General features: G+C 33.7%; 2 protein-coding genes across 2 annotated transcripts in view; both read right to left on the bottom strand.

Moving 5' to 3' along the window:
- The window catches only part of LOC136026829 (beta-mannosidase-like), a 95,669-nt gene extending 83,870 nt beyond the window's left edge, over positions 1-11,799 (bottom strand). The window contains exons 1-2 of the mRNA XM_065703531.1: positions 11,782-11,799; positions 4,815-4,991 (exon numbers count right to left, since the gene is read on the bottom strand). Coding sequence (XP_065559603.1) covers positions 4,815-4,941 — 127 coding nt within the window. The 5' untranslated portion in view covers positions 4,942-4,991; positions 11,782-11,799. The remainder of the gene's footprint in view (positions 1-4,814; positions 4,992-11,781) is intronic.
- A 5,817-nt stretch (positions 11,800-17,616) lies between these two features.
- LOC136026943 (tRNA-uridine aminocarboxypropyltransferase 2-like) overlaps positions 17,617-18,226 on the bottom strand; it is a gene marked incomplete in the record, with an annotated part of 42,715 nt that continues 42,105 nt past the window's right edge. Inside the window, 1 exon segment of the mRNA XM_065703803.1 lies at positions 17,617-18,226. Within this exon segment, the coding sequence (XP_065559875.1) occupies positions 17,983-18,226 (244 nt within the window).

The following is an 18,226-nucleotide window of genomic DNA, read 5'->3' as shown; positions in this document are numbered from 1 at the left end:
AGTTAGGTGGTGGGGGTAATTGAGAAAAATTAGAATTCATGAGGGATTTGTAACTTCGAACGGTTGATCAGAGCTTAATGAAACTTGATATACAGAAAGATATTATGTCTCACATGGCTCACTTTCATTTTGAATCGGATCCGGGGACATAGGAGGTTTGAGGGGGGAAACAGAAATCTTACAAACGGGAAATCTTGGAAAACACAGAGTGGAGAGATCAGCATGAAACTTGATGGGAAGAATAAGCACAAGTTCTAGATACGTGATTGAAATAATTGGAATGGATCCACTCTCTTTAGGGGAGTTGGGGGGGGGGGGGTGTTAATTCAGAAAAATTAGAAAAAATGAGGTATTTTTAACTTACGAGTGGGTGATAGAATAACTAGAATAACTAGTAGTTACTTCCACATAGTTGCAACCAGAAAGAATAGCATCACAGTTGTCCAATTGTTAAGCAAATTCAAAAGTTGGGACCTAGATTCTGCTCTGCCCTAATGAAAAAGGGCTTAGATTTAGAATTAGTGGCACTAGAAGCAAATGACAACAAATCCAACTTAAAAGTCATAAAGGGAGATAAAATAGAACTCAGTGTGCATCCACAGCATCAGTATCTTGCTGTATCTGTAGAAGGATTGCTCCTTAATGGCAAACCTATAGAGATAAAAACTGTGCATAATATACCAGAGTTTAAAACCATTTTTGATGTGGCTCAGTCAAAGAATTTAGTTAAAGGACTTTTTCTTGAATCATCCAGTGAAGGTCTTCAGCAATAAGAAAATCACAGGTATTTCGCCCAGATACATGGCCAACTGGAGATACTGGATAAGATGATATGCCACTTAACTATTGACGATTGGAAAATAATAACAGTTCACCGATCGAAAGAATACTGGAAAAAATATTTCCGAAGCTTGAAGCCTTATGGAATGAATCCTTACCTCCTGAAATTTTTAGACTCAAGGGTTGCAAGGAATATGGAAATCAGAGAGCCTGTGTCTGTAAAATGTACAACAGCCCACCAACCAAAGGACTCAAGCTTGTCTCAAGAAATAAAAAGAGGAAAAATAAGAAGATTGAGTCTAGTTGTAGTGAACAGCAAGAAAAAAAATCACAGAAGGGATCGGGAGAAAACAGAGAATTTACCTGGAACTCTATGCATGAAAACAGTGATTTTGAAGAGATAATTTGGTCTGATTTGGAATAGATGAATCTTCGTGTTTGATAAAAAAAATGTGTTAAAAAATGTTGGTAAGGGAAATTCTTTTTTTCCTCCATAAATTTCTATCTCATTCTTCGTCAATGTGCAAAAATAATGAAGTTTCTTATCTGGCCTGAAGTATATTAAATACATTTAATACAAAAAATCTTAGTTTTTCATAAATTTCTTTTATGTTACTTGAGATTAATATTTTGATTTTTATAGTTTGTTCTACAATTCTTACGTTTTTTGTACAATTCGTTCAATTTTGGTATTTAATTAAAGCATCATTAAGTCTCTTTCACAAATCTTGTGCATCTCGCCCAAACACAAAATAATGTTAATGCCCTAATTTTATTATAAGGAAAATAGCTTTCATTTTATTAATATTTATATCTTAAATAGTGCAGTTGATTGGCTAAATGAAACTCATATTAAATTCTTCGTTGAAGTGGCTGAACTTGTACCGTTACTATTCCACGAGGGGTGCCCACTTTTCACCACCTGCTTGACATATTGGAACCCCACGTGTGCCGAACAGTTTTGCCGCTCTTGGTGCAGTTCCGCCATGCTTGGTACAGTTATGCTACTCTTGGCACACTTGGCCCATTTCTACCACACTTGTAACACTTGTTCCACGCATGGTACGATTCCGCCATAAAATTCTTTGCAATAATTTTTTTTTGTTTCTCTACGCTTGACATTACCGGGTTATTCGAAAAATTTAGGATCCTCAGTGCGCTAGATATCACTAGCTAAGCTTAGTTTTCAAACAAAAAGTGTGTTAGTTTCCGCACAAATAAAGTACAAAATATTTATGGACATAAAAGAATATCCTAAAAGCCCCTCGAAAATGGCGTCAAAAATGGTGGAGTTTTCGCCCGAAACAAATGAAACTATTTGTCTTTTTGTCTGAAACAATGCTTCAGTTTCCAAAATACTGACAAAAAAAGAAAAAAATCCCTAAAAAAATCAAGGTGACTGAAAAAAACTATCAAAAATGAACTGAATGTTTAATGTATAATTGTTTAATGTTTATTATACTAATTACAGGAAACATCAAAAATTAAAGCTTACAGATTCTATTTAGCGACAATTGTTTTTCTCCCACCACGAAAATAAAAGATTTTTTTGATTTTTCGTACAAGTTCTACCATTTGCACTCAATGCACATTGAATCAAAATCTCTGCGTGAAAAAATATAGGATTACACTTTAATTTGATGTACAAAAGAAAACACTATTTTCAGCTCAGCAGTAGATATATTTTCTTTTACATTTCTCTTGCATAACCTGTTCATCTAAATTAATCTTCGCAGAATCTAACGTGCTTTTACTAAATAAACATCTTTTGTTTTTTTTCCCACTGGATTAAACTTTACGTAAAAACATGCAGACTAATTATATTTTTGTCAAAGGGTTTGGAATAAACGGGTTTGTTATTGAATAGATACTAGCAGTGGCGTTATTAAGATTCTTAGGATCTGTTTCAAAAATTGAGCGGGAACAAAAAAGATGATTAGCCTTAAAAAGAAGTTTCCGCTCGAAAGCAGACTCATGACTCGAAGAAAGAAAAGTTTTACCGCTTAGCAGTAAAACTCCATATCGTCTACCCCAGCATAGACTAGAAAACACTCACCACCCACACTATAGGCTTTGTAGCTCATTCAAAAGCAAAAACCACCTTTTTTACCCAAGGTAAGAATTACAGGCAGCGTTGCAAAATGTATTAGCATGCTCATCAATCCGGTAGGAGGTCCGCATTTGCAAAAGTTAAGGCCTTGACACTTTTTCGCAAAAAACTGAAGTTAGTAGAAGACAAATAAATAGGATAAAATAAAATTGTTGCTACCGTAGCAGAATTATAGACAAAATTCATCAAGTCACCCTTCAAGAAGGCAGATCAGATGGTTTTTCTAGGGAGGGGAAGGATCAAAACAGAAGCATTATTAGGCCATTTTATTCTACATTTCAAGTAGTCTTTCCTCTCAAACCCTGTCCAGAGATGATGTACAAGAAAATATAATCCATGGTAACCGCTAATATTAGCCTATATAGAACACAACTGCCAAGTTATTACTGACAATAACATAGCTAGAGAAGAAACCATTTGAAGATAACCTAAATCTTCAAACTTAAAAACACATCATCATATTTAAACCGTTTGTGGTAAAGAACTGGAAGTATGGAACGATCCAGCTCAATAGTAACCGAAACTCTAAATAACAGAATTTCGAGATCATTAGATACAGCACAAGAATCGGGGTTTTATGCTGGTTTCAAATATATAAGTTTCAATAAGTTTAATTTTACCCATCAAAGGTTACGAGCCTGAGACAATTGGTCTGATTTTAGAAAAAAGGAAGAAACACCCCTTAGAAGTCATAAAATCTTAATGAAAATCATACCATCAGATTCAGCATATCGGATAAGCCTATTGCAGAAGTTTTAAGCTCCTATCTGGAAAAAGTGCAATTTTGTATTTTCTGCCAGAAGGAAGATCATGGAAGCGTGTTTATTTGTTTTTGTTTTTCCCAGGGGTGATCGTATTGACCCAGTGATCCTAAATATCGTGAAAGGGTTCATTCGAACAGGAATTAAAAGTTTTGGTGCAGTTTTTAAGTGACCAAAAAATTGGAGGGCAACTAGGCCACTTCCCACTTCCTTTTTCTTAAAATCGTCCGATCAACATTTTGAGATAGCAATTTTTTAGCATAGTAGAGAGGCCGAATAACTATGCCTTTTTGAATACCGTGACTCCCCCACAGCCGATAGGGATAGGTCTTTAAGTTACCAAATCTTCCTATTGTTTACGAGTAATATTTGTTACTGGGAGGTATGCATACATTTTTCGGGGGGAAGGGAGGATTTCTGCTGTTGGTATTTACCTCGGAGATAATTTTTCGTGGGGAGGGAAGTTTCCAAGGGGTGAATTTTACAGGGGAAATTCTGCACTCGGTAATTTATCAAAATCTCTATGCGAAATTCTTCTTATGTTTTGCTTTCTCTTTTCCGTCTCAATTTTACACGTGGAGATGTCAAGGGTAATTGTCTGGGGTAAATTTTCACCAGGATTGAACTGTCAAGAGAATAAATCCTTGAGGAAGAGGGATTTTTCCGTGGGGAGTAGCCGGATTTCCAGGTAGTGTTTAAAAACCGATGAGAAATTCAATTATAAAACAAGTTTTTCAACTGAAAGTAAGGAGCAACACTAAAACTGAAAACAAACAGAAATTATTATGTATGTGAGGGGGTTACTTTTCCACAAAACCCCCCTCTTTACGCTACAGTTTGGATTCTGTCTCAATTTTTTCAGAAGTACTCCTGAAACACTAATTAGAACAATAAAAAGCTTTATTAAGCACTAAAAAGTTTTAGCTTAAAGAGCGAGGGGTTGTGGAGAAGTAACTCCATCATATACACAATAATCTCTGTTCGTTTTAAGTTTTAATGTTGCTCCTTACTCTAAGTTTAAAAAAAAAATTTAATTAATTGTTTTTAAAATCTATTCATTAACAGACAAATCTTGTATACAAATATCAAGTTAATATTGACAATAATATCACTAGAAACTTGTCACCTGAAGCTAATCTAAACTTTAGATTTTAAGAACTCACTGTCATTTTTTAAAATCCAGTCAAAAACAGTCAAATCTTGGATATTACTGAGTGGTTCGTTTCGTACACGATTAACCGACCAGGCAACACTGCACAAAAGTAGTAACGACTTCACTGCAGACATCATATTACGTTCTATCTAAACTGACGATTGATCCCAAACACTTCTTGTTTATGCTTAAAATAAAATCTAATCTTTTAAACTGATGATATGAATGCACTGATAATGTTTATTTGAGTGCCAAAAAAACATTTGCAAAAGAGATAAAAACAAACTGGAATCAGGAAAAAAAGACAAGATAAGAATTGAACAGACAAATTAGCAAATAAAAAAAGAACGTTAAATTAAAATAGCTACGGTCATTTAGATAACCGTTTTTCAATGTAAAAATGAGGCCAAAGCTCAGAAATACTGATCCACCATAACAAAACTGGACAAGACATATATTTTGCGTTGGATCTGAAATGTGGCTTCTTTGTTCTTGTTTATGAAATTTCTGTCTATTATGTATAGTATGTTGTTAAGTTAGCTTAAATGTTTATTAATTCAATTTTAATGTTTATAAACTGCCAAAAGATGAGAAAACATTTCTGAGAACAAGTTAAACTGGATGAACCCTACTTTATAGTCTAGATCTGAATTGGAAAAGCCAGCTGAGAGTCATGCTTTGAACTGACCTTCTTGATCAGTAGCATGGAATATTTATCTTTGGGCAGCACTACATCTAGTCATCAGCTTAGTTTGACTTAGCTTGACAATCTCAAGTAAAAATCATTCAAATTTAAACACCTGGAAAGGGCTCTTTCACTCCCTCTCCTTCCTCCGAAATGAATACCGTCATTTTTGAAGAAACTTTATAAAGGGTACATTTTATAACCCACAACATTATCAAAGACTTGACCATGAATAAATGCTCGTTACTTTCAGGCACCTCCACAGGGCGGAGTGGGGTCGTGGGCAGATCTTGTACCTCCACCCTAAATATCAAGATTTTTATTATTATGCTGATATTTCTCATCTAATTCGGGATATTTAAAAAAGAGTCATGAAAACCTAGAAAGATTGGAAAATAGAGTTCTGGACGCGACTATGTCTAGATTCTAGCTAAAACATGAAAGCTAGAGGCCTGTAAAAGACCAGAAATAAACAAATTCATAAAATTAGATTATGATTTCCACTTTAATTGTTGGCTTTTATTCGGTTTCTTTCTTTGTTTTTATCATTTATTTTTGTTTTATCTTAAACTAAAGTCATCGTCCTTAGGGTCATTTCCGCTGCCTCGGGTCAGCTATGTGTACCAATGCCTAATAACAGATACTCTATTTCATTGATGCATTTGGTTAAGACAAATAATGGATAATACCAAAACAGTATATGAGACATAAACTGATATTAATTTTGCCGATTTCTTTCGTTTAATTATAAGTAGTACTGAGGGCTTGATGGGGCTTGACTTGGCTGCCTATGTGATAGAGGGAGGAGGATAAGGTATACATAACTAAGTAGAAGGTAAACCTCTAAATGAGGGCCCATCCAATCTCCAAAATTTACAAAGCCTCTGATCAGACCATCATCAGCCTTATTAGTTAATATACCAGCCGTTACAAAACAGTATACGTTACAAAAAAGTATAGTGTAATTTTTATTGGAGGCTGGTTCATCAACTTCCTCATGATTTGTATTTCTTTGTCCCGACAGCATAGTATTTGTATTTTCAACACAAAAAGGTGTTAATGCACTTTACTTTTTGTCTTTTTCCAACATATTTTCTTAAAATATCCCTTTTTAAAAAATAAAAAAAATATCCCCTAAAGTAGAATTTTCTGTGCGGTAAAGCCTACTCGAACAAGTCTCGACTAAAACTCAAAAGAATCAAATTGCCTATTCCCTTCTCTTCAATTCGTTTTCAGGGGTAGGATCTGTCCTGACAACAGATCCCCCACTCCATTAAAACATGATTTTGTACAAGATTATTTTTTTCCTTTATCTTATTAGATGTAACTTGATGTGATTATAATTTTGACAGGCAACATCCTTTACATTTAAACTTGTCTATTTGTATATTTTTCAAAGTGCTATGCATTTTGTTGTATTTTACTACATCAACCTTAATTTGGCAGCCATCGCATTTGATATAGTTAAACAAAAACTAAACCTTATCTTAGCTATAAACTTCCAGAAGTAACGAATTCTTCTAGTGTTCCTTTATAATTTAATAGGAAACATCCACAGAAAATTCTACGAAATTCTATCCAGAGGGAAGTGTTGCTTTGATAAGAAAATCAGAGCTATATAAAAGCCAATTAGAGCTATGTCCAGCCCACTTTATAAGACAAAAATATGACAACAATGGATTGTCATATTTAGAAAGATCATTGAATGAGGTATCCAATTGTATATTTCTTCTTTTTTTTTATTAAGATTTTGCCTTTGCAATCAAATTCACAAAAAAAAATTAAGATTTTTGGGGTGGAAACTGTAGTTTAATATAATTTAATATAATTAATCAATTAAATTAATTATTGATTTAAATTTAGTTTAATTTTTTAGTTTAAATTATTTCATTAGTTAAAATGAATAAATTAATTATTTAAATTAATATAATTAATTGAAATTACTATGATAAACAGATTAAGTAAATAGAGATAGAAAGTAAATAAGCATTTTCAGATTTATTTCTTTGATCTGCTATAGGACTTTGATCAAGCATAAAAACCTAGACTAGGGGCTTTTCACTATATTTGAAAATCCTTGTATTAAGAGAATAGAAGTCTAGGACTGCATTTAGAGCCAAAATTATGCTCTGTAAATGTATTTTCAACCTCATTATCCCTGCTCCTTCTCTATTTATAAATTTTAGGGAATTGTATAAAAGACGGGTTTTGATCCATCTTAACTCTGTAAAAAATAATGTTTTTCCTTAATTTCAGTTTGGCTTTTCGTTTCTTTGACTCAAAGTTTTGTAAAACCCAACTGCAATGACTTAAGAGATTTAGGTCACACCAGGGTTTCTTTTCAAAATTAAAAACAAAACTTTTTAAATTATTTAAAACCTTATAAATCAGGATTTATCAATTTTATGTAGCTTAGAACACTTTCCATGGGACCTGTGTGTGTTGCAGACTTATTTTTAAAATTTAATCTTTATAAAACAAATTTGTGTAAGCACACCAAAAGTTGTTGCCCTTTGGAGAGCAAAGGCAACCTAGCTGGGACATAGTATTAGGCTCTGGAAACATTCATGAAAATTTCATTGGTAAACTTCTACTGCATGACCACATCTAAAGGAAACATACTAATACAAGTAGTGGCATTAGATTCCTTATCTTATGCTCTTCCAAATATTGCAGTGGCTTTTCTGAAAATGAAACCTACATCCCCCCCCCCCCCCCTACCTGATTGCACCTAATATAACCCTATGGTGTATACAAAACTAAAATAAAACTGTAAAGCAACAAAAGTCCTACTTTGCAAAATATAGCATGTTTCTATTAATCCCATTTTCCTTTTTGGATTTCCACTCTCCAGAAGGAAACAAGTTAAAATAAAAAACAATCCTTACTCCATAATATGTACAAAAATCATAGCCTACTCAACAGATTCTCTACTTATAAACCACTTTAGTTCACTATCTCCATTTTTGTCTTTAAAAAAATTAAAGTTACAAAGAATTTTCCATAGACTGACTCTTTTGTTGCTATTACTTGTCACCACTGTCTTACTAATTTGCTGTTAAAACAATTTGAAGAAAAGAGTCAGCTTATTGGAAATTCCTTTATGGGAAAAAAAGTGGTTTATGTCTAAAAGTCAGTTGAGCAGAATCTTTGTGCATTTTAGGAAGTAAAAATTGTTTTGACATGTTTCCTTCTAGATAGTAGAAATCCAAAACTGGTACCTAAATTCTTTTGCAACCAGATATAGTGAATATCTTGAACAGATCAAGAAAAATATTAAAAATAAATCCAAAGCATCAAGAGATTGAAAATAATGGATATGAGAACTCTCTATGAGTTCTCATAGCACAGTAAGATAAAAGTTAGAAAATAAAAAAAACACTTTTTTTCAACTTGATTTCTGACTATTTTTCAGATCAGCCCCAGGTCTAAGCAAGGTAAGACATGGGCTACCAGTCTCAAAAGCTCCTGATTTCTTGGTGTTAAATTATACACATCAATAACTGCAAATTGATTGCTAGCCTCCCACTTTTCCAGTTTTTCCGCATAAGAATTAAAATGTTTGATTCATTAGAATCCCACACAGAACTTGAATATTTAGCCAAAATTATGTTGAATAAGTTCTTATTAATATTTTTCCACAGAATTTTGAGTGGACAGAGAGGAGTATTACTATTCATATAAATAGAATTCTTTGTGACTTTTGAGTTTCTGTAAAGCTGAAGCAATTACAACCTCTAAAATAGGGTTTTCTTATGTTTAAATACACTGTAATATTATGTTTAACTACAAAAACCATTGTATATAAATAGGAAAAGAAACATATTATCATTTAAAGTCACTGAAGACAAAGCTCATGGTAGCACTTGCAAACTCCCCCCCCCCCCAAAAAAAAAAATCCTGGTGAGGCTCACAATGTCCTTCCTTGCCTTTCCTACTGGTAAGTGTAATATTTAATGCTAAATAGATAAAGCTTGTTCAAATGGGAGGGTTGCAAGTATCCCCCCTCCAGCACCAATAAGAAGGCTCAGATCAATATATTCTTGGGAATCAAGAGTGATTATGTATCAATTTCTATTTCCCTTACCCTTCACCAAAACTCATTCTATGTTCATCTGAAGGCTCACTAAGAGTTAGGATATTTGACTATTAAAATGCACTGTTTGTGGCATCTCCCCCCTTCCCTTACCTACAGAATGACCCACCACCCCTCCTTCATAAATATAAAATGAATTAGTTTGGTTAAAAGAAGCTTTACATTAATGACATAAGATAATGTAATTATTGCAAATATCATCCTGTGAAACATTTTTATCTCAAGTAATGCACCAGAGAAGAAACCAACCCTCAATGACATAGTTGAAATTTAATAGCTTGTCTGTGTCCTTCAGCAATTATATCACTGATGGTCAATGAGAACTGACTTGTGTGTTAACACCTCAAACTGGTTTTTACTTTATTAGCACACAGGTAAAGTAGCTGGCATTTAAACTTGATAAGTTGTGAATAAAGAAGTTAATTAATAAATTTTGCATTTAAAACAATTTTAGAATATAAAAAATTGAAAATTATTAAGGTAAACCTTAATATTAGATCAAATGTGAGTGAAAAATATGATGTAGTGCTTATTGTATAAAGGGGGAAGAGTAAATGTAGGAATATTAAAACACCTTCCCAAAACATAGGCCCTACTTCAGGCTGTATATCCATCCCTGAAAGTCTCATTTTTCCTAGCCTAACCACTCTCAATATAGGAAAAAACTCCTAAACTAGAATTTTGGTAAATTTAAGACAGTTCATAAAACTGACTTACTGATAAAGTGAACATACCATTTGATGCCTTTTTCTTATGTTCTTTACAAATATAATAATTGCTTCTACCACAAATTTAAATCTAAGCACTTTTTAACCTAACATAAATTATCCCTATTATAAATAATATTAGCACTGAGAAAATGTAGCATTGGTAAAATTCTAGTTAATTGACTTCTTGCTATCTCAGAAAGGGTTTAGGTTAGGAAAATGAAACTTTCAGGGATGAATCTACAAACTAAAATATGTATAGGGAAGGTATTTTGAGCAACTACCTCTACTCCTTCTCTCTCTTGAGGGCCCTGACCTTTGATGACCTTTAAAAATATGTGTCTTATAAAAGTGAAACCTTGCAATATAGATCTTCTGCTTAATTGAAGTACAACAAAATTGTTTTCAGCTTCTTAACTTTGCTCAATTCTATTTTATAAGGTTTTAAAGATACAGAAATACATTTCCTAGATTTTTAAAAAAAAACATTGATATGGCTCAAAATTCTACTCAAATAACAGGAATTGCACTTTCAGAACTAAAGGCAGAGAAAAAGCAACCAGTAACTGAAAATTAAGGTAAAATATTGTTTTTTTCAAAATTTCAATAGGTATAGACCTGTCATGTAGGCAAATTTCAGCATCCTCTTGAGGGAGAAGGAGTGGAGGTGGGTACTTTAAAATACCCTCCTGGGAAATACTTTAGCCTGTAGACCCATCCCTGAAAAATTCATTTTCCTAACCTAAATCCTTTTCGAGATAGCAAGAAGTCAATTAAGTAGAATTTTACCCATTATTTTTTGAAAACAACCAAGAAGAGATGGGGCTGAGAAAATGTAGTATTATTTGTCAAAAATCAGCAATAACTTGTACTTTACTTGAAAATTTGTCATTTTTCAAGAGCTTAAAAAGTGCTAAAATTTGAATTTGCAGTAGAAGTGGTTATTATATTCATAAAGAACATAGGCCTAAAAAGGCATCAAGTGGTATGTTCACTTTATTGCTAAGTCATTTATATGAACTGTCATACTTTTAAAAGAATTTTACCTTCTTTGGGCTATATATGGGACCATCAGGTAGGAAAGGGGGGCATTTGTGAGTGAATTAATTGATTCATTTGAAAAGAGCATACAAAAAAGAAATGAACAATTCAAAGGAATAGTTCACATTGTCCCTGTGTTACTCAAAGAATCTTGTATATAGGCTAAATTGACTTGATATTGTTTAGCACAAAATCGGGGTCCATGAAGAATGGGGGGTGGGTGCAGCCGTATAGGGTGCATAGTCAGAAAAGCAACAATGATATTTGGAATAAACATAAACTACTAGCCTACAAACAGACATCTGGATGCTGCCTCTTCCTCACCCCCCCCCCCTGCCTTTAAGCTTTTTAAAGGATAAAGTGTCATTTATGCTTTACTGAAACTCAAATATAAATATTTTTTTATTATAACAATAAAAAATAGGAATCTTAATCTATAGAATCTTACATTGCTGAAATTCTTTATGGTTGATTGTGTATGGCTATGCTGTTTGACCTATGTGATTGTATGGATGAGTAGGGTTAAGGCCTCATTCAAGTGCTGGTCTATATTAACTACTAATTTAGGAAAACAGTCTTCCTTTTCTCCTTCTATCTCTCTCTTTTTTTTGTTTGTTCTGTTGCATTGGTGATTTCTCTTTTCATGATAGTATAAGGAGTACTACTTTATAAAAATTTGTTTGCCCAATTTACTCTTCAATCAAAGTCTTGCAGCCCTTATCTTCACCATTTAAATAAAGTATTCTGCAAAGTACTAAACAGGCGTCCAGGGAAAACGTTTTGTCTTTTTAAATTATTGAATATGTCATCATGGTTGCCATGAAATTTTATATTAAACAATTAGGCCAACAATTTATTCCTATTTTAGAATAATCCAAATAGATAGGAAATAGGTGATCTACCAAATAGATAGAAATAGATACAAATAAATATACAAAATAGATATAAAAATATACAAATAAAGATACAAAATAGATACAAATAAATATATCTATCAAATAGATAGGAGAAAGGTGACAGAAAAAAGGCAATACGGGCTTGGCAAAATTATTCTATCAAACAGTTCGTGGTAACGAACTGTAGTAAGGAGCGACCCGGTTCAATAGTAACTAAAACTCTAAAAAATTGAATTTTTATATCAATAGCTACACCAAAAGAATCGCATTTCAATGCTAATTTTAAACATATAAGTTTCATCCAGTTTAGTCTTACCCATCAAAAGTTACGAGCCTGAGAAAATTTGCCTCATTTAAGAAAATAGGGGGAAACACCCCCTAAAAGTTATAGAATCTTAACGAAAATCACACCATCAGATTCAGCGTATCAGAGAACCATATTGTAGAAGTTTCAAGCTCCTATCTACAAAAATGTGGAATTTTGTATTATTTGCCAGAAGACAAATCACGGGTGCGTGTTTATTTGCTTTTTTTCTTTTTCCTAGGGGTCATCGTATCGACCAATTGGTCCTAGAATGTCGCAAGAGGGCTCATTCTAACAGAAATGAAAAGTTCTAGTGCCCTTTTTAAGTTACCGAAAAATTGGAGGGCATCTAGGCCCCCTCCCACGCTCATTTTTTTTCCAAAGTCAACGGATCAAAATTTTGAGATAGCCATTTTGTTCAGCATAGTCGAAAACCATAATAACTATGTATTTGGGGATGATTTACTCCCCTACAATCCCTGGGGGAGGGGCTGCAAGTTACAAACTTTGACCAGTGTTTACATATAGCAATTGTTATTGGGAAGTGTACAGACGTTTTCAGGGGGATTTTATTTTGTTTTGGAGGTGGGGCTGAGGAGAGGAGGCTATGTTGGAGGATCTTTCCTTGGAGGAACCTGTAATGGGGGAAGAAAAATTCAAGGAAAAGGGCGCATGATTTTCTAGCATTACTATAAGAAAATAATGAAAAATAAAAATGAAAACGTTTTTTCAAATGAAAGGAAGGAGTAGCATTGAAACTTAAAACGAACAGAGATTATTACGCATATGAGGGGTTCCAATATTACTTTAGCATAAAGAGCGAGGTATTTAGGAGGAGATAAATACCTCGCTCTTTATGCTAAAGTATTTTTAGTAATTTCAACTATTTATTCTACGACCTTTCTGATTCAGGGGTCATTCGTAAAGAATTTGGACAAAACTTAAGATTTAGTGTAAAGAGCGAGGTATTAACGAGGATACAAACCCCTTGTATACATAATAAAAATATAAGATTATGAAAGTTTGTTACGTAAGTTGCTAATTTATAAGTTACGTATATTTTTTACTAATAAAAACGTTCGTTAAAAAGTAAAAGTTCTAGTTGCCTTTTTAAGCTACCGAAAAATTGGAGGGCAACCTCCTTCTCCACCCCTTATTTCTCAAAATCGTCTGATCAAAACTAAGAGAAAGCCATTTAGCCAAAAAAAGAATTAGTATACAAATTTCATTTTAATAATCTATGTGCGGAGAGCCAAAACCAAACATGCATTAATTCAAAAACGTTCAGAAATTAAATAAAAAAACAAATTTTTTTAGCTGAAAGTAAGGAGCGACATTAAAACTTAAAACGAACAGAAATTACTCCGTATATAAAATGGGTTGTCCCCTCCGCAATCCCTCGCTCTTTACGCTAAAGCTTGACTTTTTGCCACAATTCTACTTTTTAAAACAATTAAAAGCTTTAGCGTAAAGAGCGAGGGATTGCGGAGGGGACAACCCCTTTTATAAAGGAGTAATTTCTGTTCGTTTTAAGTTTTAATGTCGCTCCTTACTTTCAGCTTAAAAAATTAGTTTTTTTTATTTAATTTCTTTATTAGGCCGTGTCTTCACTGTGACTTTGCCATCTGAAGCTACCCGTTCTTTTTTACTTTTTATAACAGCTCCAATCTCCATTCAAGGTTTTCAAGGGTTAAAAGGATACTGAGACCCATTTTAAGTAGCTTTTCCTATTAAAGTCAAATCTATTGAGCGAAAACCTGTTTTCACTTGGTCAATATCACCTAGAGAATCCATAATATACACAGCTTAATAATTAAATTTGATAGCCTATTTTTTAGGATTTAGCCTCTAATTCTTTTGTGTGCATTAATATACTTTCACGCTGACTAAATTTTTTCGCAAAAATATCGTCGTTTTCCCACGAAACATCAAGATAAATCCGTCGCATGACATCCACTCCTGCTTTGTAATTCATCCGCTAGAAGGCATGTAACAAATAATCTAGTTTAAAACTTTGGAAGGCAGAATGTAAAGAGAAATCAATTTTATAATTAATGAATGTGAACCAATCATTTATGATAAAAAAACCTGACCCCTGCAAACGCCATTTGCTTAAAAATGCAGCAAATATAAGATAATATGCAGCAAATCTAAGCTTGCAAGTAATTTCGATGAATCAGATATGTGTCATTTGCGTTTTAACACATGTGTGCCGGCTGTTCTGTTGTAGCCTTTTTTATGTTTTTGCTCCATCCGTTATCCACGGACCGTGCATGAAAATAAAACAGACCTTTGTGGGTCAGAAGTAAGTGAACGCAAACTGGTCTCTCTTGAGGAATTATTTAATGTCTTATTAGAACCTGTTCATGCGGTTTTCAAGTTGGATAAATATCGTTATCACAGTTTTTTGTGTAAGATTTATGCCCACCCATTAGAATACATGAAGTGGCCAATATATTTGGATACTTCATGGAAATCATTCTTTACTTAATAAAGAAATATAAAATGATGAGTTTGATTTTGAATTTAATATAAAAAAAAATGAAGAAATGCGCAAAAAACAATTTTTATAGTTATTATTTTCCTTTTTTCTGTTTGAAATTAGTCATTGTTCTTCAGGTTCTCTAAAAAGAACTTTTTAGGTTACGTTTGTACCAATAACAAATTTCGTTTCGTATTTACAAGTTTGAACTTGTGAATGAAAGCTAAACTATTTGAAACTTTGACTTATCATGTCCTGACAACTGTTAATCAGTAAAGATGATGAAGTTTGTCTCCTCCATCCACTTCGCTTCGTGATGAACACTTGTCCTCAAACAAGTCTTGATTTTTGGCTTTGAACAAGTTGCTAGAGCTCAAACAGATGACGGACAACAATTTCTTCGGCCAACAGTGTTGCACGTCCAGCCAGTTCTGTCAGGGTGGGCGTCATAGACTCTAGGTAGGCGAGGTATAGGGCTATTTGAAGCAAGTGTCCGAGTTAGGGTAGGTTTTTCAGCCATTCGGAATGAAAATCAAGACGGCTTAGTAATCTGGAGGAACTTTTCTTCGAACCATAGCATGCCTTCAATCCTTCTCAAGTTCTTTGACTGGAATGTGCTTATGGTCTTGAGAGTTGATGCTTATGTTTGCCACGCCAAAACACTGTAGAACATGACACAACCGACAAAAGCATTGAAAAAACAGACTTTAGTTGCGTGACTGATGTTTGGTTTTCACCAAAGGTACAGCTTCAGTCTTTCGGTGGCAAAAGACGCTTTTGCTGCTCTTGCAGGTAGGAACGTGGTTCTTTTCTGGAAAGAAAAGAACCATCTGACGAAATTATGGATTCCAGTTAGGTGAACTTCTGAACAACTTCGATACTCTTGGTGTTTTCCAGGTTAACTGAAGAGTCAACAGCACGAGACAGGTCAATGGTCACGATTTTGGTTTTATTCCAGTTTATCTGTAGTCCAACATTTGTTACTTCTTCTCCTAAAATTTAGAGCGCTTCCAACAGCTGCTTCACGGCGTCTGACGGAATGGACAACTCATCAGCAAAGTCAGTTTCAAGATGACTCAATAGTTTTAAGGGATAGTTGTTCCTTCCAACTGCAATTAAGTACTGGTACGACTATGATTGCGTTAGGTTGAAGTTGCGACAATTAACTCTTATTATACATGGCAGTTTCTCATATAATAATCAGTATGAGTAATCAGAAGTTGAGTATAGAATATAAACTGCTCGATTTCCGACACTTGCCAACTATAAGGAAGCAAAAATAAGGATAGTAAAAAAAAAGAAACACGTTGACAAATTTCTGACCCACTGCAACTAAAGGGATAATCTACACTGCCACCGTGCTCTTAAAAGTTAAAACCAACATTATTTAGCTGTAAGATACCGAGTTTTTCTCGCTTGAAAATGTAGTCTCAAGTTTTCTTCTGCTATCCATCACCATGTTGACCAGTAGCAAAAAAGAAACCTTATTTACTGTGGTATAGACCACAGGAGAGAGATAGGATTTGAATGCTCAGAAATACTTCTTGCTTAACATATATTCAATGACCTAGATGAGGCTGTTGAAGCTGATACACAATGGTCAATTTTTTCAGTGGCTAACGACCTATCATTCTGATACCTGAGCGTTGTAGCTAACTAAAACACGATTTACCCGTAATGTGGAATGTTACCTTTAGTATGGTTCAGATTACACTTCAGCATAAAACTGCACTATCAAGTATACAGGAGGATCAGCAATACAAGTATATAGGAAAATCAGCTCTCCTTCCAGATGATGACGAGCATGAACTCATGAACCATCTTTGGGATCTACTTTCAGCTTTTCTTTCATTGCAGCGGTAGTTCTTTTTTTTTACCTTGAAATTTGCACTGACCTGAAAAAGTTCTAAGGATTGAAATTCCCCTTCCTCAATAACAGAGATTTTATTTAATATGGTGAAGATACGTTTGTCTTAAACTGGCATCATGTTGTCTTACACCGAATCAGACCTTGATGATCTAGTATCCATCTTCAATCCCCATGCACGAAAAATAGACAAGATTTTGGCATTTTAAAGGTTATTTCATACAGACAAGAGAGGGTGCAAGAGGATTATAAGAAAAAGTAATTGTCTCGCCCATTGAGAAATCTAATTTTAAAAACCCTGAGATGATTATACATGCTCAATAACACGAATAACCTGCTAATCTTTACGAAAACCACCATTTACGAAAACAACTTTTAAAAATACTACATATAATGCTACATATAACAGTAAAACTAGCACATTATTGCGGTTGTAGACCAACAGCAATAAAATTGCTTGTATGCCACTAATTTTAAACAGCTTTATTTAACTCTCTTAGTTTAGAAGATCAGATCTTCAGAAAATTTAAACACCTTTGCACATATGACGTTTCTCAATGTACAAGTAATGCATCAAATAGGTATGAGAGGTAGGCGAGGTCTTGACATGAAGTTTTACATGTGACATTTCTAAGTACACCATGAATCGTTAAGCTGAAGTATGAAAAGATTTAATTTTCAGTCAGAGAATATTTACCAAAGCTTAAAAAGTAAAATACAAATGCATAAACATTCTTGTTGAAGAACGCTTTTAATTCCAAATGCGCTAAAAAGTACAAAATTTTAGTTCTTCTGCTATCTGAAAAAACTAAATTTTTAAGAATAAAAGTGAAAGTTCGGGGTGACTATAAAACTTTTAAGTATTTATATTTCAAAAGAAGATCCAAAACCTCCAGAAAGACCCTTTGGATATAGTGACTTGAAAAACTACTTTCTTTCCCAAAATAAGCATCAACATTATAACCATTTAAAGCAATCGAAATGTATTTGTTGCGAATAATATTAATCATTTCTGAAGAATCTTTATAGTAAACACGTTTTTGTTTCCTATTTAAAACCTTTTAATAGCAGATTAAGGCACGAACTAGTCAGACCGACCCTCAAAGAGGAGGCTTTTCGACACCTAGCTTACGAAGAAACTTTTCTGTGCGTCGGCCAACTTTTCTTCGAAATTTCCCCTCTGATATCGAAGTCACTTTATTATCGTGGACTACAGCACCATGATTTAACTGAAAATCGCATAATGTCCTCAATGGTGCTAATAGCTTAGTTTTAATAGAATCGTCATTTTCTAATACAGACAGTGCAATAGCAGCAGTTTCTACACTTGAAAGACAGGATGCT

The sequence above is a fragment of the Artemia franciscana genome, chromosome 5, assembly GCF_032884065.1.
Source record: "Artemia franciscana chromosome 5, ASM3288406v1, whole genome shotgun sequence".
In the NCBI taxonomy this organism is placed as follows: Eukaryota; Metazoa; Arthropoda; class Branchiopoda; order Anostraca; family Artemiidae; genus Artemia; species Artemia franciscana.
The sequence above is the reverse complement of the archived record's forward strand: the minus strand, read 5'-3'. Positions and strand labels throughout refer to the sequence as shown.